At 40.5% G+C, this 26,294-nt stretch overlaps 1 protein-coding gene across 1 annotated transcript in view; it reads right to left on the bottom strand.

The window, feature by feature from the left end:
- Positions 1-2,935: 2,935 nt before the first annotated feature.
- Positions 2,936-26,294, bottom strand: part of Gpr158 (G protein-coupled receptor 158) — a 376,347-nt gene continuing 352,988 nt past the window's right edge. Inside the window, exons 8-11 of the mRNA XM_059263676.1 lie at positions 16,749-16,887; positions 11,045-11,150; positions 7,278-7,424; positions 2,936-6,516 (exon numbers count right to left, since the gene is read on the bottom strand). Of these exons, the coding sequence (XP_059119659.1) occupies positions 5,041-6,516; positions 7,278-7,424; positions 11,045-11,150; positions 16,749-16,887 (1,868 nt within the window). The 3' untranslated portion in view covers positions 2,936-5,040. The remainder of the gene's footprint in view (positions 6,517-7,277; positions 7,425-11,044; positions 11,151-16,748; positions 16,888-26,294) is intronic.

Here is a 26,294-nt window from a genome sequence, read left to right as displayed (position 1 = left end):
CCTGTAACTGCGCCTGCACATTACTAGCCAGGTATGGTTTTTAATACTGTATTCCTATTCTCATTTTTTTTCATTGTCTGAAGGTCACACTCATATTGAAGCAAAGATATTGGGACAGAAAAGGGAGAACTGGAAGTGGGTCAAAGGCACAAATATCACAGAAGAATAAGTCTCTATTATGTCTTGGGACAAACGTATATTTTTTCTCTTTTATACACAACAACAACAACAACAACAAAACTATGTTTATCTTACTGTTGCTGATTGAATTGACATAGTAGTATGTTCTACCCAGACTGTCAAGAACTTTTTATTTGTGCCTCGTTTATTTTCCTTTCTAGATTGTGACTATTGAGTAGTGCAGACCTCATCCTATATTTGTCTTCCATTTTCATTTGGTTAGGTTGTTTTATTTCTGGAACTTTATGGCTTTCACACCACATAAGAAGGAAAGTTAGAAACCAACTTAGACATTCCATTATCCACCTTCTTCCCAGTCAACGCTGAATTTGAACACACGGTGTTCCTGAACTTGGCCTTGTACTTTCCTACAAACAAATGTTTAAGGAGAAAAATAGCCAAAATTGGAGCAATGTTATTATCATCTTTGCAAATATTCTCGGGGAAAGAATGCCATATACTACCCAAAGTCTTGACCAGCATGCTCTCTTTCAGAGCTTCATGTGTGTTGAAATATATTTCTGATAGAAATATTTTACTGAAGAATTTTTAACAGGCTCTAAACTTAGAACCAAGAAACCAGGACCAGCACTATGAATGTACATATAAAAAATAACACAAATCAGTAACTATAACAAATTCATCTCCTTTATCATGAGAATGTAGTATAGAACTGATTTTCATTGCTCGTTAATTTTTGTATTCTTTTGTTTATCTCTTGATAGGTGTGTTCAAAGAGCTGTAGTCACAGATTCCCCAGACCCTATTTGTAGTGGGCATCCCATATGGAATGCACATGGTGTGAACAGATGGGAAGAGGCAATAGCTGGTCCTCATCTAAGGAGAGAAGCGTGGAGCTATGCTGGGGGTACAACTCCCTTCTCTGCCCTCTTGACACTTGCTTCTTTTTCTGGAGTTGCTTCAAACTTCCAGCAAGGAACAGACTGTTCTGACATGAGCTCGTAGCTGCTGCATCCATTTCCAGCCTATTTCAAGATGCCCACAGCATGGACAGCAGACCCAACAGATTCTCTCATGGAGGGAGTATAAAGCATCTGATGTTAGCCCAAATAATAACAAATATGATACTTCCCATAACTGTTTGTTTAGATTCTTTACATAAGGACAACAAAACAGTAACATCACTTGAAGATGTGGTTTTGATGCAGTAACAGCCTTCCTGTCTCCTACCCGGGCTCTCACCTTACTGTGACTCTCACTAGTCCTCTAAATGGTCCAGGGGCCTCTTGTTTTCTCTTCATTCACTGCAGTGCGTTCCTCAGATGTTCTTAATAATTCCTTTACTCTGTGACTTGACCACACCCAGCTTAAAGTTTCTGCTAACATCTAGTACAGTGGGAAAAAGCAATATTTAACTGAAGCACATCTTGCAAGACCATGCCCAGTTACCTGTTCAGCTTTACATTATCCCTTTCATGCCTGATGTTTTTCTGGGATTTAGCCCCAGAGAACTTGAATTCTCTAATTGACTTTCCCCTGACCCCTTAACTTAGTGATGCCCCTTGGTATAGTATGTGTATGACTGGATATTCTTATGAGCTGAATGTTCTTAGAAACCTCGTTTACCTTTATATCATCACAGCTGAGCAGACTGACTGGTGTGTGTATTGAATAAATAAATAAGACTAACTGAATGATAGAAACTTTTAAAAATCACAGCCACTAGCCTTATGGATTTTACTGACAACAAATGATCACACTTGGCTAATTACTTATTGCCAAAGATAGGCAACAAGAAAATCACACACACACACACACACACACACACACACACACACGCACACACACGCACACACACACACACACACATCCAGAACCAATGCCACAGAGCTATATGTAATTCCTTTGAATAAGTTGGATAAATATAATCAACTTTTGATATATAAACACACAATCATTTTCATATAAATGTTTTATTGCAGAGAAGTTATAGTTATTTACATGCTGCAACACATCACAACATAAATTTACCAAATATTTCATGGTGGGATGCTGTAGATTCAGATAGTAGTTGTAGAAGAACCACAGGTTAAGTGAAGAGACTTACAGCTTTGTTGACTCTACAACTCTCGGCTGCTAAATGCTAGAAGTCAAAGGCAGTGTGTTGTCAGTCCTACCTATCACCACTTGCATGCAGAAACCTAGGAAGCAAATACAAGACAACTGTCGGGTTTCAATCTGTATTGCCACCGACAATACCTTACGAGGGGTGGGGTAATAATTTATGTTGTAAAGCATTTAATTCTTGCATAAAATATACACTTCTATGAAGACTGATATAAATCTACTTATTTATAAACCCTGGCTTAAAACAAGGACAGGATGCAGTCTGCACATGCACTGAAGAGGACAGCCTAGCAAATGTTTGTGAGACCTTCACACGGTATGCACTTTCTATTGTTCTCAGCCTGGAAAAAGGAGCTTCCAGAACAACAGAGTTCAGTTTCTTTTGGTGATAAGTCATGACAATGAAATGCTAGAAAAGACCCTAGACATTTGCGCTGATTTGTGATAGTGGAGAGTAACCTATGGGGGAAGGGCAGACTGTCACTAAGGTAAAATTTGGCAAATCTTCTGCTAGCCACATGTCAAGCAGGATCATCCTGAAGTGCAACAGAAATCAGTGACAGTTGACTGCTTAATTCTCAAAAGTGAATCAAGTGCTAAGAGACCTCGGGCACAAGTGTAACAAGTACGTGAGTCTAGAAACTCTAAATCCAGGTTCACAGATGCTGCTCAGAATAGCATGCCAAAGCCATCTAGCAGATAGGTTTTGATGGGCAAGGACGGGGTGATAGAAATTGATGAAGGGGCAGTTAAAAATAAAATGTCTATAGCTCTCCAAACCTACCCCACCAACCTGAGTAATGCATGAAGCAAGCAAATGGGTGAGGGTAGTTCACGCATGGCTCTGCTAACTCTTCAAGTGCTTGCTTACTCCTGAATAAAAAATAAACACTGAGAAAAGTTTGACGATAGATACAAAGCATTCTGTTTCTATCTTCCACTGAGAGTAAGAAAAGTCTTGTATCTACCTTCTGATTCCTTCTCCCCATCTTCCATCCTCCTAGCAAATTCTCCTTGTTGCTCACCAAATGAAAGAACGGTTCCTTTGGCTGGAAATGTCTTGGCCAAATAAGCAGTTGTTCAGTGTTTGTGATGATGGGAGAAAGGCAAGCCTGGGCTGTAGTTTTGAGTGATTCGTTTTTTACATAAAATGTGACGGAACTTTGGAATCTCGTTTCAAGATAACATCCTTAGCACTAAATCAGCAACTCAGGATGTTCATGCTAGGAGATCAGTATGGAATGCAGCAAGTTCTATAAGATATGATTCGAGGGTTTCGAACAAATCTTATGCTTGGCATTTTGAGCTAGGCGGCTTGCAATGATAGTTTACAGGACTTGTAAGTTCTGGTGCTGGGGAGGATGAAAAACCCATAACACCTTATGGGCTTTGAGTAAATCAGGTTATAAAATCTCTTTGGGATTTGAGCCCAGCAAGTTCTAAACCTAGGTGAAGCAATGAATAAAAGTTTATGAGAATAAATAGTTTAAGGTAATTTAAAATATCATATTTTCAGTATGCATAATAAAAATATATCCATACAATGATCTTGATGCTATCATTAATTTTTCTCTTTATAAAAATAATCCCTTGAAAGTGCTATTAGGAGCTACCTTTCTGTATTTGTTGTGAAAGGCAATTTCCTGGACCTGCAGTATGCTCTCATTCTCACAGCATTCCTAGAGTTTTCCTCTTCTGTTAGTAATGACACACAGCACAGTTTCCTCACTCAGCTTCTTCCTTAGGAAATGGTAATATGAAATACTGAAAGAGTTCAAAAGGACAATGTACTGGGATAGTCTAGCGCTGACTGGGAACAAACAATGGATAAGTTGTCCTTAACTTACTGAGACATATGACTAAGCAGGACCACTTCATCTCCAAGACTAATAGAGCTTCAGAGCTTCAGAGTCCCTACAAGAAGTGCAGAACAAGAAACTCAACTTATATTAAAAAATAAAAAAACAACTAAGACATTACACAAACTAATGAGAAATAATAGAGTCAAATCCAACTTCATACTATATAAACCACGGTCCAAACTAAAAGTTTACATCATAACAGTTACGGCTTCCTAAGCCAGAGAAAGCTTACTGTACTCCAAGAATCAACTACAGTTGATAGATAGCAGGTATTGGGTAGTTTGCGATGACAATTGAGTAGCTGTGGATTGCATAAATGTGTTGTGTCACATAATATCAAAGTTATTTGCAAAAATTATACAATCTGGAATGCTTGAATCTGAGACACAACAATGTACTGAAACATACATTTTAAGAAAATGAGAGCAATCATTTATATAAAAGGTATTGGGGTGCATTAAGTTAGCAGTGCTACCAAGGTTAAATAGGTAAAGTAGGTCTTTTCCATCAGCTACTTAGAATTCCAGTCACAGATATCCAAGCTTTCCCTATCTTAAAATCCATGCCTTCATCTTCTGTGCCTCCTGGTTAATCTTGCTTAGGACCATCCATTCCCATGGGTAAAGACGGACAGGGCAATGTCCCTTAAACAAGTTGAAATGCCAAGCTTTCCCCAGTGTTGCTCTGGGAATGACTTTCCACGGCTGAGCCGGACTTCCTCCTTGTGACGCACAGCTGCTTCCAGCCTTCTCCAGGACATTTCTTCACCTCACCACACACCACGTGCCATATTTCCCCAGGCTGATAAAACTTTCTTGGTAAGTTTTGATTTTCAGATCTATTTTATATCATACTGGGGATTCCTCTTTTTCTTCCCAAGGTGCTACACTTGGAAAGTGTCCCAGACCTCCTATTTCCGAGGTCCTGCTATCTTGTTTGCATTTAAAGCAGAGGAGGCGGGAAAAGCTACACTTCTTTCAGCATTTGGTTGATCTAGGGTCTCAAACTCCCAAGGACACACTTCTGCTCGTGATGTTAATGGTTGGTGGGAGTTATTACTTGAGTTACAGGAGCCAGGAGTGATACCCACAGAGGAAGATGTCTGTTTCTCCTGGTCTCCCATTTGGTTGAGATTTTCATTCTCTACTTTTGATTCCACGGCTTTGGGGGGCAGTTCTTCATATTGCCCAGCACACATGTTGGTTGTGTAGAGCTGACTCCCATTCTCCTCTCTGGCTCTCCCTGGGAGAATGGGAGTCTTAGAAATCAGATGGTTCTCATCTTCCAAAAGGGACTGACCTTGGCTCTCCCAGGGGCACACCTCTGTCTTGTCTACACTCTTGTGATTGAGTTGGTGAAGACTTTCAGCTGCCTTAGGCTTCTGATGGGACTTCTCCTTCAAAGAAGAAGCTGGGTTTTGCTCCACTTCAGAAGCTGCAATTGATACGTGTTTTTGAGCTTTTGGTTCTGAAGGCACAGGACCAGGGGTCAGGTCATAAACCTCCCAAGGGCACACTTCTCCAATGTCAAAATTGTCCTTTATCTGGGTGGTACTGGGGCTCAGGTCAGAATTGGCAGTGGGGAGGTTGACCCTCTGCTGTTTCATAATCCCGGATTTCTGGGGCTTTCTTAGCTCCTCCACATGATTGGAGTTTGGGAGGCCGGAATCTTTCGTGTCTGCATTATCCGGATTCGAGTACTTCCTGTTTGACGCTCTGTCTTTCGGCAGAGGTTTCTGGGACTTAGATCGGTCTTCCATACCCGAAGGCTGGGTTTTCCCAGCCAGCCCGAGCGTCTTCTCCTTGGCACTTGCAATGACACTGAGTGACTTCTGTAACATGGATGTGCGCGGGTGCCCAGGCTTCTTCTCTGAGCTGAGGTTGTGAGCGCTAACTGACTTGCACACCAAAGGCACCGACTCCGTGGACTCTGCCTCGCTGTCTTCTTTGAGCTTTTGTGTCAGTTTTTTACTCGACAGAGACTCCAGGGTCGAATTTTCCGTGGCCTCCTCCTCCTGGCTCTCTGTGGGTAGGCTGCTGGACTCTTCGGTTTGGTCTCTCACGTGGTCATACGTGCTGTGGGATTTCTTGAGAGAGAAGACTCGATTTTTCAGGGACTCGTCCTTGGGTCTCCCCGTGTTCCCTGAGGACTCAGCGGGGTTCTTCCGGACAAGGCCTGTCCCCTTGGCTGCACCGTGATCTGTGGCCTCTTTGTCCTCCTTAGAACACTGCCTGCTGACGGTCTCTGGGATCTCGGTGATACGCCTCATGATGGACCTTCCTAAGCCCTTCTTGGAGCACCGCTTTTTCTGTAGGTGGGGGTTGTTGGTGATCATCTTCTTGCGCTTGTATATTTCTAACTGTGCATAGAGTTTTTTCAGCTCATCCTGCCGGAACAAGAGGACATTTAAAAAGGCACAGATTTAGTATTTACAGAAAACACCTGACGGATGCTTATAAAAACAAGACTGAGCTTTCTCAGACAATTGTAACGAATGCATTCATCAATTTCTCCTTGCTCTTAACTTTCTAATACTTTTGTGGATTTTTTTTTTCTTAAACAAACTTTGAACTTTAAGACACGAGTTCATAGGTTTTACTTTTGCTTCGTGGAGCAAAGACTTGGAATTTTCAACTTGTTTGGCAAAGATTGGATCTGGACTACAACAAAACCCAGCATCCTAAGAAGAGCTGAACAGTAACTCTGTGGGGGATTGGAAGCAATGTAGCTGTTGATAACTTGTGACTGACACTAGATGGATCTGGCAACAGCAAAGTAGTCCAAAGCATCTACTTCCTTCAGAGGCTGATCCATTCTCACACATTATACTAAACAAGCCAGTCTCTCTGCTCACAGGTGTATCTTACCTTGCTGAAAGCATGGTATGCCAACATGCCAGTCAAGATTAGGAACTGTGACCAACGCAAGTGTGAGAGCTGAGGCAGTTTTGTGCAGCACAATTTTGGCATGACTCTACACTGTAGTCTTACTTCATGATGCCTTCAGTCCCACACATACATTCTCTTTTTCTTTAAAACAGACGGAAACACACGTGCACATAGATGCTTCAATCCACACATGCTTGTCTGCATCACTGGCATAAATTGAATTAATCGGACATAGATGAAAAAGCCCCTTTGACCTTACCCGGATGTCTTCTGGATCTAGGCTGTGCTCACTCCAGGCTGAATTGATACTGCTGTTCAGGTAGGATCCAGAACGACCCATGTCCAACTCATCTTCATAGGCTTCTGTCGCGATGTCATCCCGGGGATTATTGCTTGAATGTGAAAACTGCAACAGATATTCAGCGTGAGCCATAGGGGTCAACTCATTGTTAGATAGCACGACATCTTCTAAGGGACTGACACTAACCTAATCTCTTCATCTAGATGGATTCACCCACTCAACGCTTAACAATGATTTGTGGCTGTGTTTGTGATTTGCGTTCCCTGGAATGTGCTAGAGCTATTTGTGAGGTAACACCAGCTCCGTTCACTCTTTCACTCCAACTTTATTTACCCGTGTTTCTTTGTTAGGACTCCAGTGTTAATTTTTGCTTGTTTTCCATAATATATTTGCTTTTTAAAAAAGAAAATAAGTAGAAGAATCATAAGAAAGTCTCTCTAGGAGAAGCGATTTGTTGTACTTGTGTACGGATGAAAATTGTTTTGATATAATAATACAATAATTTCTGCTTCAGATAATTAGCCCTAGAGACAGGGATGTGACTTTCCAGCTTCTGCATTTGGCTTTAGGTAAAACCCAGTGGACAGGATATGTGATCCCAGTCACACCTTGGTCATCAGTGAGCTCTTTATAAGACATGGGACTCCTACAGAGCAGAGTACTATCTTGCTTCACTCAGATGGTATTTAAATTAAAATGGAAAATTTAACTGATATTAGAGATTTCTCCTCAAGCACGCCATTTTTAATCAAGCTCCCCCTTTATCCCATTTTGATTATTTTTATGTGATATTGTTTGGTTTTGTGACTTGTCTGCATTTTCCTTAGGTATTGAAGTCAGGGTGAACGAGTTGGGTGAGTGATAGCAGGCAGGAGAGAGTCAGAACAATCTAGTCAAGCCTTAAACAATGTGTAGACAATGTTTTATGAAAATTGAGATAAAAGTTTAGAAAACATGGATTCTCTTGCCCCAGATTATCAATAGTTCAAACATTTCTTTAAAAATAATAGATCATGTAGAGACAGCTCCACCAGACTCAGACAACTGTCACCAACTGTGAAAATATTGTTGCAAAGGAAAGCAAAACGGAACTTGGGTGTGTGCACAATGAACTGCGTATTCAGTATCACTTGGGACTTTAATCTTGTCTAATTTTCAGAGTGTATTTATACTTAAAATTTAATAGATCATTTCTTTTATGATAGAAAGGTTTTTAAAGGCAGTTTTCATTAAACAACTAGCCTAGTCAACTGTGCTGGTTAGTTTTTAATGTCAACTTGCCACAACTTAGAATCACTAAGAAAAGAGTCTCAGTTGAGTACTTGTCTTTATCAGGTTGGTTTCTGAGCATCGTCTCTGTTTGGACTGTCTTGGTTGTTAACTGATATAGGAAGGCCTCTACTACTGCAGGTGTCACCATTCCCTAGGCTTTGGGGCCTGAACTATATAAGATGAGACAATGCTAGGTGAAATGATTGAGCAGCATCAGTGCATCCATTTTTCTCTGCTCTTAGCTGTGGATATGATGTTAAGTTCTTGCTCCAACTTCCACTTAGGTGCAATGGACTATGACTTGGAATTGTAAGCCAAATGCACCCCTTTCTTTCCTCAAGAGGAATAAAACTAGAACACCAATTATCCATGTGTGTACAACAACATGGGAAGCAGCAATCTTCCACTTAACAACAATCTGTGTTTTGTAATTAGTACTTATTGAAAAACCATGGTGACTAAATCTTGCTTTTCCTCTTTTCCTGGGAGACCCATAGGTTCCACAGACTTAAAGATATGAGTGGTAAATATGGTAGTGTCCCACATGTCACAAGGTTATACCACCTGGAGGGTACTTACGTGAACAGAATTGTTCTCAACCAAAATCTTTGACACAAGCATACGTTTAAGAAAGAGTCAGGAGGTGGGGTGATAGCTAAACAGTAAATGTGTTTGGTTGGCATGCTCCAGACGGGCATTTGTCAGATATTACACATTTCCTGCTTCATCATTTTTCCTTAGAGCTTTATCTAAAATGCTAGTTTAAATATTTATCTTACTCATTTCCTTTTCCCTTGCCCCACTCCTAAGTACAGCTGCCAGATGTGAGGGGTGTACTGTGGGTGAATGAGAGTGTGCCTTTGTGTGTGTGTGTGTGTGTGTGTGTGTGTGTGTTCACACATGCATGTGTGTGCATGTGGAGGCCAGAGCCATGTTGTCCACCTTATTTTTTAAGACCAGAGGCATGTTGTTCACCTTATTTTTTAAGACTAGGTTTCTCACTTGCATAGAACTCTCTTAGCTGGGTAGGCTGTCCAGCTAGCAAGTCCCAGGAACCCACCTGTGTCTGACTCCTCAGCACTGGGATTATAACTGTATATCACTAGTCTGGCTTTATATGTACATACATGGATTCTGGGGATTTAACTTAAATTTTCATGGTTGCAAGGCAAGTACTTTACTGACTGATGATTTCCCCAGTCTGCATTAAATTTGTTTTTTTTTGTTGTTGACAAATAATATTCCATTATAAAGATATACCATGTTTTACTTATACATTTATCAGCCGATAAACATCTAGATTGTTATGAATAATGGTGCTGTGGACATTCATGAACAAGGCTTTTGCATGAACATAGATTTAAATTCTCTTTGTAGTTCAGCAATAATTTATAGAAGGAACAGTCTAAGTATCCATTAATCTAATAAATATATAATTTGTATTACAAAATTTTAAAGAACTTGGATAAACTACAGTGACAAAGTAACCTCTGAAAACAGTGTGATCAGTTAACATAACTCAGGGAGGCAGTACAACTAATATTTATTGTTTGTTATTGTTCAGTCTTTTCAATCAGGTTGAACCTAAAGGTTCAATGTGAGACGTGAGATGAAGCCAAAAGTGAAAGACAAGAAATTACAGCTCTGAGTTTAGCTGCCGTAACACCATGTTTCTCTGTACACAACAGAATAGTTGTGATAATAACTGTAATGCTGTAACTTGTATACTATCCTTTTAGCCCAAATTCCAATATCATCTTACATATTCTGAGTTTTACTTCCAAGGAAACTGAAACTCAGATCAGAGTCTTGGCTGATGTTACAGTACACAGCTACTTAAAGGTGAAGTCCACATCAGCTGAGTCCTGGAATGCTTTTATCCACTTCCCCTTTTAAGCCTAGGCAAATCTTAACTAGAATATATCACTATAGGTTCCTCTGTACAAAATATCACACTCACTAATTTTATTTACACAAAATTTTTCTAAATTTTTGACACAAGATTCCTCTGAAGGTGAATATAGAGAAGTTGTTAGCAGGACAACTCTTGAAAAATTCCTGCTTGGCAGGAGAGATTGCCCAGCCATTAAGGGCTAGGCTCACAACCAGAAGTAAAACGCCTTGCTACTACTGCCAGCTTCAGCAAGAATGACTTTGAATAAGTCGTAATGATTGAGTGAAGTAGAAATAAAAATATTTGGAAAGGGACTAAAAGAGATAGTGGGTTCTGGTATAAATTAAGGTCCCTACATTTTATTTAAGACGTTTAATAATTTCCCAAAGAAACAGACACCCACTTTCTTGAGGAGGAATGTTAGAGACAATTCTGGGAGCATCAAGCAAATCCCCACACTCCCTTTGTCCACAGTGACAGATACTTTTAAGAGAAGTAAAGACTCCGCGCGCCTTCAGACAGTTGCTTGGCAAGAACAAACGCAATGCTAGAGGAATACCTTTGGAATCAAAAGCAGCCCGATGGTGACTGTCACAGTCAAGTGAGTATGTGCAAAATAGAGCATCAGCATCCAGTCAGGCTGAAGTCTCGAGGCGAGCACAAATCTGAAAGGAGAGTTCTCCATGTTAGCAGTCAAGGTAGAGATTTCTGCTTCAAAATCTAGCATGTTTGGAAACATTTCCTCTCAATGTACTTAGAAAAACAAAAGGCTGCATCCATAGCATACATTTTCCTCACAGAAAAATAAAGGCATACATGACTTTTAGGTTGGCAGAACTATAAAGTTATTGTTTAAGGTTGTACTTACATATAGACTATGCTAATACTTTTATGTTGACATATGTAGATATGATATATATATATATATATATATATATATATATATATATATATATATATTGATTCTACAAAGCTAAGAATGCACATGGGTTCAAAATGGAAGCTATAGATGGTAGTTAAGGAAAATTTAGTTGCACGTCATGTCTGAATAGATTCTTGTAACATTCTTTATTTTAAAAACATCAGTTGAAGTAAAGGCAGGAAGTAGTAGTTAATTATTCACTTGTCTTTGTGAATAGTCTCAAAAACTTTTAACAGTGAACAATGCAATAGATAGGTGGATTTGCTAATAATTTTTGAGAAGCCCTCTTATTTATTTTCTCTCTTTTTCTGTGGTGCTGAGGGTTTTCAATGCTGTATAAACACTTTTCACCTCTGAGAAGCACACTCAGAAAGAGGGACATTTTCAAATAAAGCTTTAGTGTGTTCAAAAATTATCAAATTGTCTTAAATAATTTACAATATAATATTTAGAATAATCTCCAATTGAGGTTTTTCATAAAGCTCTTCTTTAAGCTAGCAAGGAGGATTTAATACTCAAGTCTGCTCTAGAATTCCTGTCAATCCACAGGTGCATGTGCAAACAGAACTCTGTTTAAGAGGACTCATCCCATGCCCAAACCAGGGGCTGTTCTTACATAAAAGTTTTATTGTAATTATAATCCCCCTTTTAAATTTCTTCATACACTGTATATTCCCCAATTCTCAATATGCTATTTTACTGCTTTAGAAATTGAAGAATGAGGATTTTGTTCCAATGTCATATAACATAAAATTTGAAAAGCTAAAATACTAATAAATCTTATATTATTAAGATTTATTTTATTGTTAATTGTATGCGTGTGTGTGTGTGTGTGTGTGTGTGTGTTTGTTTGTTTGTATGTGTGTGTGTGTGTGAGTCTGGGCATATGTGTGCAAGAATGTGTGGAGGCCAGAAGAGTGCACTGGATTCCCCTAGAGGTGAAATTATAGGGCAGTTGTGAACTACTCAATGTGGATGCTGGGAACAGAGCCCTGCTCCTCAGGAAGAAGAGCAAGCGCTCTTAACTACTGAGACATCTCTTCCCAAGGGTTTACATTCTAACTACAAAGCAAACGTATTAATGGCTGAATGTGACTAAACTAATTTAAAATCTGCAAGGTACCACATTCATTACAATTTTGCTATGTAAATTAATATTACTAATATTTAAAGCAAAAGTGTCACCAAGGGTATTGCTTCCTCGTTTCACTCCTCCCTCCTTTTAGAACATCAAGCTAAAAAAGAAGCTCATGATCATCCAAAATGGAAGGCTATTTCCCTATGCTTCTGGAGATATGAAAAACCAAACTCATTGCATACGTGGACATGCAGAACATTGATGTCAGCCCACATGTCACATGACTGTTCTAGACTGCCACCTTCTCTAATTCTTTTGGAGAAAAGCGGCCTTCCCTAGGTCTTAAATGTATTTAGCAGGTACTTTATTCAAGGGCACGATAAACTTTTGACATGATCTGTTTCCTCGAGTCATGTGAAATTTTCTTAAATCATTGTAATGGGACTGCCATACTAAGCAACAGATAACAGTCTCTGAAGTGTGTATGACACACACATTTTCATGCACAACACACATGTATACATATGAATGCTATGTCCTAGAAAAATGATATGAACTCAGTTATTTAGTGGCCATTGCAAATACTAGCACAGAAAGGCACACGAGTGGAAATGGATTTGTGTCTATAAGCATCCTCTTGTAGTGGAAATCCTTTCTCCTAGCCGACACAAGTAAGTGCTTTACATAGCAAGCTTCCTCCTATATCTAGAAGAAGTAGTGGTTCCAGACACTTTAAGTGAAAATGGTGACCGTCCAAAAAATTACTTTGAAATAGTACTAACATTAATTACTTTCAATTTAATCAGCCTTAAATTACTGCCAGGTTGTAGCTCTGGCTGGAAGTATCTTGAGAAAAGTAGTTTTGTGGTTGTTTTGAAGCTTCAATTTTAAAACAGTATTTCAGCTTTGCAAAAATGGATCTCAAATCCAGGAGCATAGCAATATTTGAAACTGTGTGTTTAAAAATAAAGCAAGCAAACAAACAAACAAAAAACCTTGTAGACTCCTGAAGGGTTTCTCTATGCTAGCTCTGAAATGGAAGGATTAGAACAGGCTGGGAGAAAGGCCTTTGCACATCACCCCTTCAGATTCAGTTCTTTGATATTGGTTTGTTTTTGTGTAATCACTCAGTTTTGTAAGAATGAAAGTAAATACATAAATTTTCATACACATATGTTATATATCCATATGTAAAATGTCACACTGGAAGCAGACAAGCAAGAATACATGTGTCATACTGATAGCATGTCTCTCCTAATACCAGAGCCTTAGTCAACAGTATTTCATTCAAGAAAACGAGGACTAAAATGGATCTTGTTGGTTTAAAATTATTGTTATTGCTTCTTTTCCTGGGGCTTTATAAGCACCAGAAGGACTTGGAAAGACTTGATTTTAAAATATTATTTCCATTCCTTTCCTCCCCACATGCTCTAAATCAGTGTTCTATAGACCTATTGTGTGAAACTACAATTTCACTCATTTGTCCTTTCTGGCAATATGGATTCCAAAATTTAAAATGTATCAAATACACACACATACATAAAAATACCTAAAGTGGTATACTTCTGTTAACAGTGCTTATCTTTAAGAGTATGAATGAGGGGCTTACTTCTTTCTTAACCATTTTATAATTTTTCTGTAGTGACTATATGTTGCCTTATTATTAAAATACCTTTATAATTTTATCTAAGAAACAGTTTAGTTGTCTATTGATGAAAGGACCTAAGCTAGTTTCAATTTCCAAATCCTCTAAAAATCATATTTAGTATGGGACCAAACCGAGGACATCTGAAGCCGACAGGTACATTCATGCAACTTCTTTGAACTTTTTTAATTTTAACAATTTGTTTCTATGGAAGCTGGCAGCTTATTGTAAGGCAATAAGCTTTTCTCACTCCTTAGTTCCATTGTGATAACAGCGGGCGGTAAACCACTCATGAGGACTCCTTGTAGGCTTTAACCATGTGGCTTGTGAACAGAACATTTGACTTGTAATTGGTTACAGAGAAACAAGCTTGTTAAATCTTAAAACTTACACTCTTGACATTCTGGAGACCGCTAACAAAAAGTGACTTCACTTGGAAGGTAATCTTTAGCTTTACTCCACTGGGACCATGACAAGGTATTCTGTCTTTTCCCACATTCTGGACCCAGGGCATTCTTTCTCAGCTCTGGGTACTCTAGTCTGAGTGGATTTAAGAAGTCTTCTTCCCTTGGCTTACTTTTAATCTCATACTCTATTATTCTTCTCAGATTTCCAATGCTTTTTAATTTTCTTCTCTTCTTTTATTTCTCTATCTCTTGAGCTGCAGCAAGACAAAGCTGCGCCAGTTCCCCAACTCCTGACCCAATGGGGTTTCCAGGGCTAATGGACTAGATAACCTTCTTTTTGTTTAAAAGTTTAAGCACTGCATCTGCCTGGAGTTCCAACTGCTCTCTGGCATCATCTGTTTCCAAAGGTAAAAGTTAATATTTTCTGAGAGATGTTGCAGAATATTATTTTAAGGTGTGTTACTTTTGTTTTTGTTTAACTCTGAACCTGTGTTACTTTGCCTGTCTGGTCTAATAAAGAACTAAACGGCCAATAACAAGGCAGGAGAAAGGATAGGTGGGGCTGGCAGGCAGAGAGAATATATAGAACGAGAAATCTGGGAAAAGGGAAAAGGAAGAGATGGAGGAGAAAGGAAGTAGTAGCCAGAGAAGGAGGAGGTCACCAGGGACCAGCCACCCAGCTACACAGCAAGTCACAGAGTAACAGTAAGATTTACAGAAGAGAACAGGAAAAGTCCAGAGGCAAAAGGTAGATAGGATAATTTAAGATAAGGGAGGCTGGCTAGAAACTAAGCCAAGCTAAGGCTGAGTATTAATAAGTTAGAATAAGTTTCTGTGTGTGATTTATTTGGGAGCTGGGTGGCGGGCCCCCCAAAAGAGCAGAAACAAACCACAACAGAGAAACAATCACACAGAGAAACTTCCACACATTCCCCAGCCTTCTGTTGCACTAAAACTCCAGGGAAGTATGAATGAACCCTAACCCCTTCATCAGGGCAAAGATATTCAACTTTTCTAATTACAGTCCTAAATGTAATGTTCTCTCAGCATGTTTCAAGCAATTGTATGGCTTTTTGTTTTGTTTTGTTTTCATTAAAATGCTAGGATTCCTTTTGTTATCTGGCCCCTGAGATTTTCATTTCATTTTGTATTGTGATGCATGAGAAAGGCCTCAAAAGTCAGATGCACGTTGTTTCATCTGGCTACTCTTCCTCCTTCCTCCTCATTTGCAGGAGAGACACATGAGACAAGCACAGAACAATGGCTAGTTGATACACTCTCAGCTCAGAGACCATGTTTAAAATAAGAGGGTGCCGGAAATGTGAACACAAGAATGCAGTCAACACAGTGAAGAGCATTCCGTAGAGCCCCCCCCCTCCCCACGAAGTGTCTGAGCACTAAGAGTTTGGAAGTCTAGGCCAGCATATTAATGTGAATAAAAAGGATGAGTTCCCTACAGCTGTTTCATCACATATACGTGTGTTGTTTTACATCTTAGTAACTCAGTATGACATATAAATAATATCCCATGGTAGCTTGTAAGTAGGTTTACATAATATAATAATATGGAGCTAATCCTCAAAATAAATGAAGTCAGAAGAAAGAAAACTCATCTGAACGGCTAAGAGCAGCTAAATTCATCTGCTATTTCTGCAACAAATTAGATATTCATAAACCATTATCCTTCTTAAATGTTTCAATTACTCATCTCTTCCAGCTTAGCTATTTAAATTAAACTGCAAAACACCCCCAAAACACAACAGTGTTTTTGCTACCTCCAAGGATCATGTACTGGCTGGTTTTATGTGTCAGCTTGACACAAGCTAGAGTCATCAGAAGAAGAAGCCTCAATTGAAGAAATTCTTCAATGAGATCCAGCTGTAAGGCATCTTCTCATTTAGTGATCAGTGGAGGAGGGCCTAGCCCATGATGGGGGGGGGTGCCATCCCCGGGCTGGCGGTTCTGGGTTCTATAAGAAGTGGGGCTGAGCAAGCCGTGGGAAACCAGCCAGTAAACACCTCCCCTTCATGGACTCTGCATCAGCTCCTGCCTCCAGGTTCTTTCCTTGTTTGAGTTCATGTCCTGACTTCCTTCAGTGATGACCAGAAATGTTGAAATGTAAGCCAACTAAACCCTCTCCTCCCCAACTTGCTTTTCGGTCCTGGTGCTTCATTGCAGCAATAGAAACCCTAGCTAAGACAGATCACTTACCTAATTGTATGGAATATAGCCGTGATAATGAGCTCATTGTGAACCGCCACAGCCATGTAGCGAGGCTCGTGGAAGGCGGAAGGGACTGTCCGCACCGCGTAGCAGAGATAAACACCCCACAAGAGGAATACAAATTCAGCTGTGAGAGGAACAAACAATTCCCTGTTAGTTTCATAGGTTAAAAAGTAGAAAATTTAACTTCTTTAACATGCTTTTTATTATAGGAACAATCTTAGACGCTTGCAAAGTTCCATTCCCATAAAGATGCAGATGCCATATATTGAATTTTTAAAATTTCTTCAGCGTACCTACTTGTTTCAAAGGTATCCTCTACTGTTGCCATTGTTTATAACACAATTGATATTCTCATTGTTTTGCTAATATGTGGCCTTTTCCCTCTACAATGACTGTGAAATGATTTTCCCCCTTCTCCATCCAAATGTATGGTGTTCATACAGAGTCTGGGTCCTCACAAAGTACCAAGACAAGAAGCCTACACAGCTTCTGGAAATGGAAGTTCCTGCTGCACCAAGCCCAACTCAGAGAGTAAAAATAGCCACTGTCAGAACTGTGGGAGCACAGGTTGTTAAACACTCAGTGGCATATTTTACAAATGAAACATTGTTTCTTCACACATGACAGAAATCCTATCTTTTGTGGGTGGAGTATGGCAAGACTCATAAAATCTGCAATCACCTTGTTGGATCTTTGTTCCCAGGAAGGGCAGGCATAATGTATCAGCTAAGAGTGCCTAAGTCTGAGCCTGGCTCTCCCTAAGGCAGCATAGCCTCAGGCTGCGTGCTCTGAAGACAGTTTCTTCACCTGGAAAATGAGGCTCACGAAAGTGCACACTTGGGAGACTCCTTGCTAACGAGATGAGCTAGCTACACAAAGCACTGAACATGGTTTCTGACTCAACTTTTTCTTAGTACTGAGACTCTTCATTTGTCAGTTTTTCAAACTGATCACTGCTCCTTTTTGTTGTTGTTGTTTATTTGTTTGTTTAGTTTGGTTTGGTTTTGATACAGGATCTTGCCTTCAGTCCAAATCCAGGGATTTCAGACAGAGGACATCATGGCCTGTTGGAGCACTGCAATTCGAAGCCACTTTGACTAATCCACTCCATCTCTCTTAGTAACATGACCTTGCTGGAAAATAGCATCTACCTGCTAAGAGCAATCACTCTCCCGCGGAGACACCCTGCATGCTGGGTCACCCGGATGTAACCTTGCCACCTGAAATGCTGGTCTCTATTCAGAGCACTGATTGTCCGTCCACAAGCCAAGCTGTTCTCTCTGCCAACACTTCAGCTTATTTCTAGCAGAATTTAAATATTGGACAGTGCTCCAATTACTGGAAATCCTTTAAATAAACCAAGCTGCCAGGAGCTATGCTTAAAACCCGGACATGGACAAAAGCCAAAGAAAGAAAATAAACTTCCCTTCAAACCCTCAGTGAGATTTAAGGTGAATCTGAACTATTCAGCTTGCTGGCTGCTGGCTGTATGTGTGAACACCATCCCCAGCCATTACCAGGTGTCGTGCCGGAAATAAGACCATCTTCATTGGCCATCTCCTTTTCCAACTTTCATAGCACCACATGACCTTTGTCACAGAGTTGGAAATCTCAGAGTCCCTTATAGTCTACATACGAAGCATTCACATGTGTTCAAGGCTCTCAGCGCTCACTGCCGGAGTCTCCATCATGGCCTGTTGGCTGAGCCCACCCACACACAGTGTAAACTCATTCACCATAACAATGGCAGGCAAGCTATTCTGAAAAGCGATTTTGATTAAACCAGAATTTACCTAAATCTCTGCCAATGATTTTGGGTTAAGCAATTCACATCTCTACTGAAAGATTTATTCATGTCTTTGAAACATCAGAAATCATTCCTGCCTCCCAAAAAAGATTCCAAGGTCTTCCTGCAGGACAAACACGTTCTTGATTTCAAGATGTCCTTGCTGCCCACTTTCATGTTAGGTACCCATACTGCTTCATGTTCTTCTTTTGTGTCTATTTACATCTTAGACTCTTAACTCTTTGTCCGGTCTCTCAACAGCCATTTATTTGATACCCATCAATTACATCTCTGTTCAGAAATCTTGAGTGGTTCACTATTGGGCAACCTATCAGGAGGCTCATCCTTCAAGGAAACTGCTTCTTCCTCTCTGAATGGCCATTGAGTATGGCTCTTCTTCTACCAGTAGGGCCTGGAAGTTTGCATCTATTCATGTTGGTATCAACTGGTCTGGTCTTGTGGCAGCAACCGTATTGCTGAGCATTCATGGATGCAAAATCAGATACTCTTTCAGAGCAGTCACAGTGGTCCTCCAGCTCCTACCACGTTCCTGCCTACTCTTCCATGATGTTCCCTGAGCCTTTGTTTTATTTTTTTGGTAGGGTTTTTTTTTTTTTATTCGAGACAGGGTTTCTCTGTGTAGTTTTGGTGCCTTTCCTGGAACTCATTTTGTAGCCCAGGCTGGCCTCAAACTCACAGAGATCCACCTGGCTCTGCCTCCCGAGTGCTGGGATTAAAGGCATGTGCCACCACCGCCCAGCTGTTCCCTGAGCCTTTGATGTAGGGGTTGTGTTACCAATGCCTCATTTGGAGATGGGCGTGACACAGTCATTTACTCCCCTACTTAATATTCTTAAATACTTTAAAATGTCCAGTTCAAGTTCTCTCCCTATCACTAAGCCTCCTGAAATTACACTAAATTGTCTTTCCATTAATACTTAATAATTTTAATATAGAGAATCATGTCACACAATTTATAACCGGTACAAAATTGTTCATGGAATTGTCAGTCAACTTCCTTCCCTAGCCTTCCCAAACTTAACTTCAGGGAAATAACTGTCTCCCATCCCCACCCCCACCCCAGTCCTAGGGATGGACCCTGAAACCCCACATGTCCTGAAAGCACTCTACCTTAGAGCCGCATCTCCAACCCTCTTCTTACGTTTTTCTATTTTGATACAAAGTCTCACTAAGTCGGCCATTGTAGCTAGAGTTTTCCTGCCTGGCCCACAGTCAGGACAAATCTCTGTCATCCGCCAGTCCCACAGCTGCTCAGACCCAACCAAGTAAACACAGAGAGACTTATATTGCTTACAAACTGTATGGCTGTGCCAGGCTTCTTGCTAACTGTTCTTATATCTTAAATTAATCCATTTCTATAAATCTATACCTTGCCACATGGCCCGTGGCTTACCGGCATCTTCACATGCTGCTCATCATGGCGGCGGCTGGCAGTGTCTCCCTCCGCCTTCCTGTTCTCTCAATTCTCCTCTCTGTTAGTCCCGCCTGTGCTTCCTGTCTGGCTACTAGCCAATCAGTGTTTTATTTATTGACCAATCAGCAACACATTTGATATACAGACCATCCCACAGCAGGCCATGCTGGCTTTGATTACCGATGTAACCTTGGCATGCTTTAAACTTGCAATCCTCTTGCCTCGGCGTCCTAAGCAGCTGGACGTTCAGGCCTACACCACCAGACACAGCTAAGGCCCTTGCCTTCCTATGCCGGTTCTTTACCCTGCCTCCCACTCCCCCTTTGAATGATAACAGCAGCATGGAGCCCACACACATGAGATTCAGTAGTGTTTGTTGAACCGCATGACTATAAATGCTGTCAGCTTCATTAGAGATGTAATGTTCTGTTACCTGCCACTCCATCTCACACTGCTGGAGCTGCTGAAGGAATGAGCAGGAGGTCTAGACTGGAGCCCCTGCTGCACTGTTTGTTCTGTTCGCTCACACATCCTATCAGAAATCAACAGAAACTTAGAGGCACTCCACCAACTGATTCATTCACAAGGTAGTTTCACCTGACCAACCAGGTAATTGGATGGAGACATGGGCCTCCCTGTGGACACTCTGCAAATAAGGCAGGCATCTGGTAGAGCCATGGAAGAGGGTTTTGTTTTTGTTTGTTTTTCCTCCTCTTTCCCCTCTCTCACCTCCTCTTCCCCCTCTCCATCCTCCTCTGCTTCCTCCTCTTTGTCTGCCCATAAAACTTCTGTTCTGGTTCCTCTAGGGAAGCCCATAACCCCCTTCCTTTCTGTTGCTTCCTGATCCACGAACCTTCTTTCTTTGCTCAGGCAATCTCTGTTGAATTTGATTTCGCCTCACCTTTTCTTTAACTGGCCTGTAAATAATCCAGAAACTAGACTGGCATCCTTATTAACAATAGTGACCCCTCCTTATCAATACATACAACACATGTACTATTGTGTTTGGAACAAAGGAGTGTGAGATGCATAAATACTAACTGCACAACTGTAGCACACAGAAAATACTGTGCTGCAGTTGAAGGATTCACACGTAGCTGCCTGATAAAGTAGCATTTGCTACCACTCACTGAGGTGTTTTTATATATCACCATACTGAAGATCTTAAAGGTAGTCATCAGTTTAATTAGGATGCCACCATGGAGAATTATATTCAAAAACATAAGAAAAAATAAGATTTCTCATAATAGCTAAGCTAAACATTAAAATCATTTCATTAGCAGTATCAAACAATACACTCTCACTTAAAAACAATTTATTATTCAAAGTACCAATTAAACTAAATGTGATATATAAGAGTTGTGCTTAGACAAAAAAAAATCAGTTTCATATAATTAACTTCAGACTAACACTGCAATTAGCAGAGAAAATATGCAGATGTTACTGAATTCTGCAGATATTACGTGGGAGTTGAAATATGTGTTGGGCTTCTGCTTTCAAAAATAGTTTCTTGTGTTAAATGATCTCTACAGGAGGAAGGAGTGTGGTTAAAAACGGAATTGCCTTTATATTTAAATATCTAAATATGGTTCAAAGAAAACTGAGGTGTTTTATTTTCAGTATATAAGGGATAACAATATTAAAGTACCATGGTCCTTTAAAAATTAATAAACCAGAATGAAAATTATTCCAAGCTGCCTTTTCACAAGGCCAGGGAAAACAGAAAAGAATTCATATCAGTTCTTTGACACCAAAGATGTCCCAGCTCTGTGATCTGAGGATCCCCACCAGGGCTAAAAGGATAACAGCTTCAAAGTGGACACACCACTCAAACTGTGGCGCCTCTTAGCCAAGCTGGGGAGGCCTCTGTGTTAACAAATGCTACCTCTGTTGGCTACATCAAGTCATTTCAAGTAGGAGAAATAAATACATAATTAATAAAACATCCAGGCTTTGTTTCCCGAGTGTTTCTTTTAATACACTCTTTTCTCTCGAAATCTGATTCACTTAGAATAATTTATGATCAAAGTAGAAAGCATTTATGACTCTACCAGGAGGAACCCAGAGTGGACAGCTCAGAGGTCATTGTTAAGTATAAAATCAAATGGCATCAGCCATTCTTGAGATTAAGGCTGGGGAGATGCCTCATTGGTTAAAGCACCTGCCACACAAGCAAGCAGGTAGGTGTTTGGATCCCAAAACCAATTTAAATGTCTGGTAGGTGTGTGTGTGGGGGTCAACCTGTAATTTTAGCCTGGAAATGAAGGCAGAGACAAGCGATCCCCATCTCTGGAGCAAACTGACTCTGTTTGACTGAGAGACTCTGTCCCAATGATTAAGATAGATGCACACTGAAGGGATATTCTGGACATCAACCTTGGGCCTCTGCAAGCATGCACACACATGTACACACACATTTTTACACACACACACACTCTCTCTCTCTCTCTCTCTCTCTCTCTCTCTCTCTCTCTCTCTCTCCCCTTCTCACATATACACCACACTTATACTCATGAGATAGAAAAAAATTCTTGAGATTATCTGAAATTCCAGACTTATTGGGTTCAAACAAGCACAAAAAACTTGTATTTTGGGTGCTTGTCTGCCCTCCTTTGATTAAAATATGAGGTTACATGGGTTAAAAGATGAATGTGGCTGCTCAGACACATTTTTAAAGTCAGAAGTGGCTGCGTGTGACCTTGCAGTAAGGAAGACTTTCTGCATGGCTGTGTGTCAGGGAAGTGGTGCATGGAGGGTCTTGACCCGAGTTTATAAAGCTTTATTCAGAGAAGCACCCAGAAGCAGGTAAATATTGCAATACATTTCACAGATGGACCAAGGAGACTAGAATGTTTCATACTCTGGAAGCAAAGAACTGCATGCCTCAGCAGAACTGTAGGATTTGCCTGTGTTTAATCCCACCTCATCCATGTGTACTCAGTGAGCTGGAGGGTAGTTGGGCAGTACTCTCCAGATTATATTCCAGACCCAGATTTCCTTTTGCTCTGCTATTAATGGAGGAATGCTCAAAGCTCTCAAAATGAATCTATCAGGCAACAATCACTTGTATATTAAAAAAAAGTTATTATGTTCATTAAAGTTGAACAGACTCTGGTGATCAGAGTCCTACTCAGAAGGACATTCGTGCCCTCCATTGATCTGACTTCATAGCATACATCTGTTGAGTATGCCAAGCATTGTGCTAAATGAATGTTATACATTAACATTTATAATAATAAAGCTTTTGGAAGCTTTATTAGTGTAACAGTGGCTCCTAAAGAATTCTGGAGGATAATTTCTGAATGTCAACTTTCAAGCTTGGGTCCAAAAAAATTGATGGGATAAGGAATAATATGGCTATCCACACCAACACTAACAGTCTATATGGCTATCCACACCAATGTTAACAGTCCGTGGCTATCCACACCAACGTAAACAATCTATGTAGCTAGCCATACAACACTAACAGGTCAATGGCTCTCCATACTAACAGATCATATGGCTACCTATACAACACTAACAGGTCAATGGCTATCCACAGCAACACTACCAAGCCATGTAACTGTGCACATGAACACTGACAGATCATGTGGTGATCTGACTGTTTAGCTCTCTTGCTCACCCATTGCTAGGCAGCTCTCTGAATAGTCAAATGTAATCACCTTGACTTCTACTTATTGCTTCCCTTTTCATATCTCTAGAACCTGGATCAATTTTTTTTAAACCACCCACCTCTTAAATCTTCAGTGAAAAAACTAAAAGTGAATTTCCCCCTATTTTTGACATACACCTTTACAAATTTCAGAAATTCACAGGAGGCAGCAGAGCCCTAAGAGAATCCTGAGACACCTGAGCCTAGGACACATATCAGACATCATGACACAGAATGAGTTGAGAGACTTTTGAGGCACAAGGTTGGGATTAGTACAGTGAGCTGTGCCTTCCAGAATGTTCTATTTCTTACATTCTGTGCTATACTTAAGCATTATTATTCTGGTATGGACTTGTGTTAAAATCTTTGTCCTTAGCTCGTGGAACCTTTAAGAACTGGGTTTTGGTTGAGCCAGGTGGTGGTGGTGCACACCTTTAATCCCAGCACTTGGGAGGCAGAGCTAGTTGGATCTCTGTGAGTATGAGGCCAGCCTGAGCTACAGAGTGAGATCCAGGTCAGGCACCAAAACTACACAGAGAAACTCTGTCTTGAAAAACCAAAAAAAAAAAAAGCACTGGGTTTTGGGGAAGGGCCTACTCATTAGGCACAAGCCCCAGAAAAGGACCCTGCTCTCTTTCTTTTGCTTTCTACCTGCACGAGGTGAGTAACTTCTCCCACCGTGGGTTCTCATCATAGTGTACTTCCTCTCTACAGACCCAAAAGTAATGGGCCATCTGATCTTGGACACAAATTTCCAAAACATGGAGCCAAAACATACCACCCCTTCCTCCTCCTCCATTTGTTGAAACCTAGTCTCCCTACAGAGTCAAGCTAATTCACTATGTCACCCAAACTAACCTGGGATTTGTGGTCCTCTTGCCTCAGCCTTCCAAATGATGGATTGCAGTTATGAACCACCACATCTGGCTGACCTTTTCTTTTTCCTTTGTGTTGCAGTACACTGTCTTGTGTAGTTTGTTTTGCAACAAAGATCTAAGAAGAGCTGAAATGTCTTAGAAGAAATGGTGGTCATCATTGCTATCTTAATTCTCCATGTCCCTCAAGTCCTGTTCCAAGGCTGTATCTTCCATTATGGTACCAGTGTGCATGTGTGTGTGTGTGTGTGTGTGTGTGTGTGTGTGTGTGTGTGTGTGTGTTTTCATGTATGTTGGCATGCATGCATGTTAGAAGGCCATATGACAACATTGAGTCTCACTGGTAGGGTACTTGCCAAGTAGGTTAGGCTGCTAGCCAGTGGACCCCAGGGGTCCTCCTGTCTCTGCCTTCTCAGTACTGGGATTACAGCATGTGCCACCATGCTTGGATTTTTTATGTGGACTCCGAAGGTGGAACCCAGGGCCTCATGATTTCACAACAAGCATCTGACGGTCTGAACTATCTCCCCAGTTTCCATAACTCAGCCTCTCTAACCTCCCAAACTGAGGCAGCAATACTTTTTCTCACTTTATGTTCTTGATACTATATAATTGACTGCTGCTCAAAGAAGTGGAATGGGTTTCATAAGAGGTGATAAATAAGAATAAAACTCTGCGTCAATTGTTCTGAAAACACACGAGCAACTCTTGAAAAGGTAGCCATAGTTTTCAGTGGAATGTAAAGTAGGACAAACTCTTATCTTCAACTGAAAATGGAAACCACATTTTAAAATCTGAGACATGCAATGAAGCATGGGTTAAGGCATATGGTATATTAGAATAAGAGAAAATTTATAGACAGAACCTAATTCAAAAATATTGCTCTGAGTCAGACAAGAGGAAGCTTAACCCACTTTCTCCAATGCTCATTCAATGCACACTCATTTAACATCTCACCTATCAGAATGACACCCAGTCTTCTAGGATAATTGTCGAAATCCTCAGAAACAATTGCTGCATCGGAATTTCCCTTTATAGTTCAATTAAAGAGTTATTATATTTTTTCTCAACCCCTTCTAAAACATTTGCATAGGACTAATTAAATTACAGAACACATTGTCTGTTTCACAAATTTAAAATATACCAAGAGGGAGGAGAGCAAAAAGAGCATGTCAACAAAGGAGAGGAAAGTAAAGATCATCTTTCCTGTCATGACAAGATACCGTGTGTGTTCTGGACAGAAAGGAGGCTGATCAGTGTCAGAATTCATTGAAAAAGTGATACTTCAAAATTCCCCACTGGAATGTGAATTCAGGCATATTACACCTATTTACTTATGACATAGTAAACAGTCTCTCTCTCTCTCTCTCTCTCTCTCTCTCTCTCTCTCTCTCTCTCTCTCTCTCTCTCTCTCCTCTCTCTCTCTCTCTCTCTCTCTCTCTTTCTCTCTCTTTCTCTCCTCTCTTTTCTCTCATGTACTCACACCCTCATCCTTTCCATCCATGCATCTGTGTGTGTGTGTGTGTGTGTGTGTGTGTGTGTGTGTGTGTGTATGTGTGTTTGTCCGTCTGGTGGCAGTGAGTGGAGGTCAGAGGTCAACACTGGGTGTCTTTTTAAATCACTTCCCACCTTTTCTTTAAAGATAAGGTCTTGCATTGTCTGTGGAGTTCACCGACTCAGCTAGAAGCACCAGGGATCCTTCTGCCTCTAGCTCCCCTGCACAGGATTAGAAGCACAGCTGCACCCAGATTGTCACACGGGTATCGTGAACATGGACTCAGAT

The sequence above is a fragment of the Peromyscus eremicus genome, chromosome 5, assembly GCF_949786415.1.
Source record: "Peromyscus eremicus chromosome 5, PerEre_H2_v1, whole genome shotgun sequence".
NCBI classification, from domain to species: Eukaryota; Metazoa; Chordata; class Mammalia; order Rodentia; family Cricetidae; genus Peromyscus; species Peromyscus eremicus.
This window is presented reverse-complemented; position numbering and strand designations above follow the sequence as displayed.